This window comes from Phaethon lepturus, unplaced genomic scaffold, assembly GCF_000687285.1.
Source record: "Phaethon lepturus isolate BGI_N335 unplaced genomic scaffold, ASM68728v1 scaffold18423, whole genome shotgun sequence".
In the NCBI taxonomy this organism is placed as follows: domain Eukaryota; kingdom Metazoa; phylum Chordata; class Aves; order Phaethontiformes; family Phaethontidae; genus Phaethon; species Phaethon lepturus.
Window position 1 is genome coordinate 11,742 of NW_010529927.1, and position 1,411 is coordinate 13,152.

Here is a 1,411-nt window from a genome sequence, read left to right on the forward strand (position 1 = left end):
GAGGGCTCCAGAGCTGGACGCAGCGCTGCAGGGGGGCCGCCCCAGAGCGGGGCAGAGGGGCAGAATCCCCTCCCTCGCCCTGCTGGCCACGTGGCTTTGGGTGCAGCCCAGGACACGGTTGGCTTCTGGGTTGCGAGTGCACATTGCCAGCTCACGTCCAGCTTTTCATCGCCCAGGATCCCCAAGTCCTTCTCCATGGGGCTGCTCTCCATCCCTTCATCCCCCAGTCTGTGCTGATACCAGGGGTTGCCCTGACCCAGGGGCAGGACCCTGCCCTTGGCCTTGTTGAACCTTATGAGGTTCACATGGGCCTGTTCCTCAACCTTGTCCAGGACCCTCTGGATGGCATCCTGTCCCTCAGGCATGTCAACCACACCACTCAGCTTGGTGTCGTCTGCAAACTTGCTGAGGGTGCCCTCGATCCCACTGTCTATGTCTTTGATGAAGATATTAAAGAGTACTGGTCCCAGTACAGACCCTTGAGGGACACCACTCATCACCGATCTCCATCTGGACACTGAGCCTTTGACCACTACCCTCTGGATGTGACAAAGATGAGATCAAAGCAGACCAACACAAAGACAGGCTTTCCTAAGAACAAGTCTTCAGCCAAAGGCAAGTCCTTAAGTGCTTATAAATGCTCAAACAGCAGCGATAGAGCATGAATACTCAAGGGACATACTTCTAGATGATACAGATTCCTGCCTTCATCTTGTGCTCACTGGCAATTAATCAATACGAAGTTACCTTTGCAAAAGACAGCTACCATCCTGTTTGACCATTTTCTTTCTGAATCCCTTATATTAAGGCAATTACTGGTCCTGCATAACAGGATCTGGGAACATGAAAGGGAACCGTCTTCTTAGGGACAGCCAGAAACCAGAAACTTTATTCCTACCTCCAAAACCTGCATCCCAGTTCCGGTTTGGATCAACTCCAACACACCGACTGCCTTGATTCTTGGAGCGGGTCTTCCTCCACATACGATTCTAAAACAAAGAAACGCTATGGCTTCAAAAAGGAGCAAATCTCGGTCATTGCATTAGAACCACTACCCAGAAATAGTTGCCATTCACCAGGAAGTGATCCTAGGCATAAGCATAAGATTATTTCTGATGGGCTGACTGCCAAGATGGGCCAATGGACAAAAAGTGAAGGGCTGGTGAATTTACAGTGGGTGAAGGTGGGTTAGACAAGTAATTAGTATCTTTGCCTGCCCAACTCTTTTGTAACTCCTTCTTACAGCATTAAGAAATGGACTTTCAGAGCCTACTTCCCTCGCATTTACTGTTCGCTTGGAAGAGCATGACAGCTTTCTAAATCAGGTTAGAGACACAGCATGCTTACTCACTGTTGTGTGAGTGAATACGTATCCATCAGGGTTTGAGACTGTCAGCAGGAAAACGTTCCA

At 49.5% G+C, this 1,411-nt stretch overlaps 1 protein-coding gene across 1 annotated transcript in view; it reads right to left on the reverse strand.

The window, feature by feature from the left end:
- The window catches only part of LOC104618492 (carboxypeptidase A2-like), a gene marked incomplete at its 5' end in the record, with an annotated part of 7,530 nt that overhangs the window by 2,381 nt on the left and 3,738 nt on the right, over positions 1-1,411 (reverse strand). The window contains 3 exon segments of the mRNA XM_010284102.1: positions 899-989; positions 1,352-1,408; position 1,411. The exon segment at position 1,411 is cut by the window's right edge and continues 74 nt beyond it. Coding sequence (XP_010282404.1) covers positions 899-989; positions 1,352-1,408; position 1,411 — 149 coding nt within the window.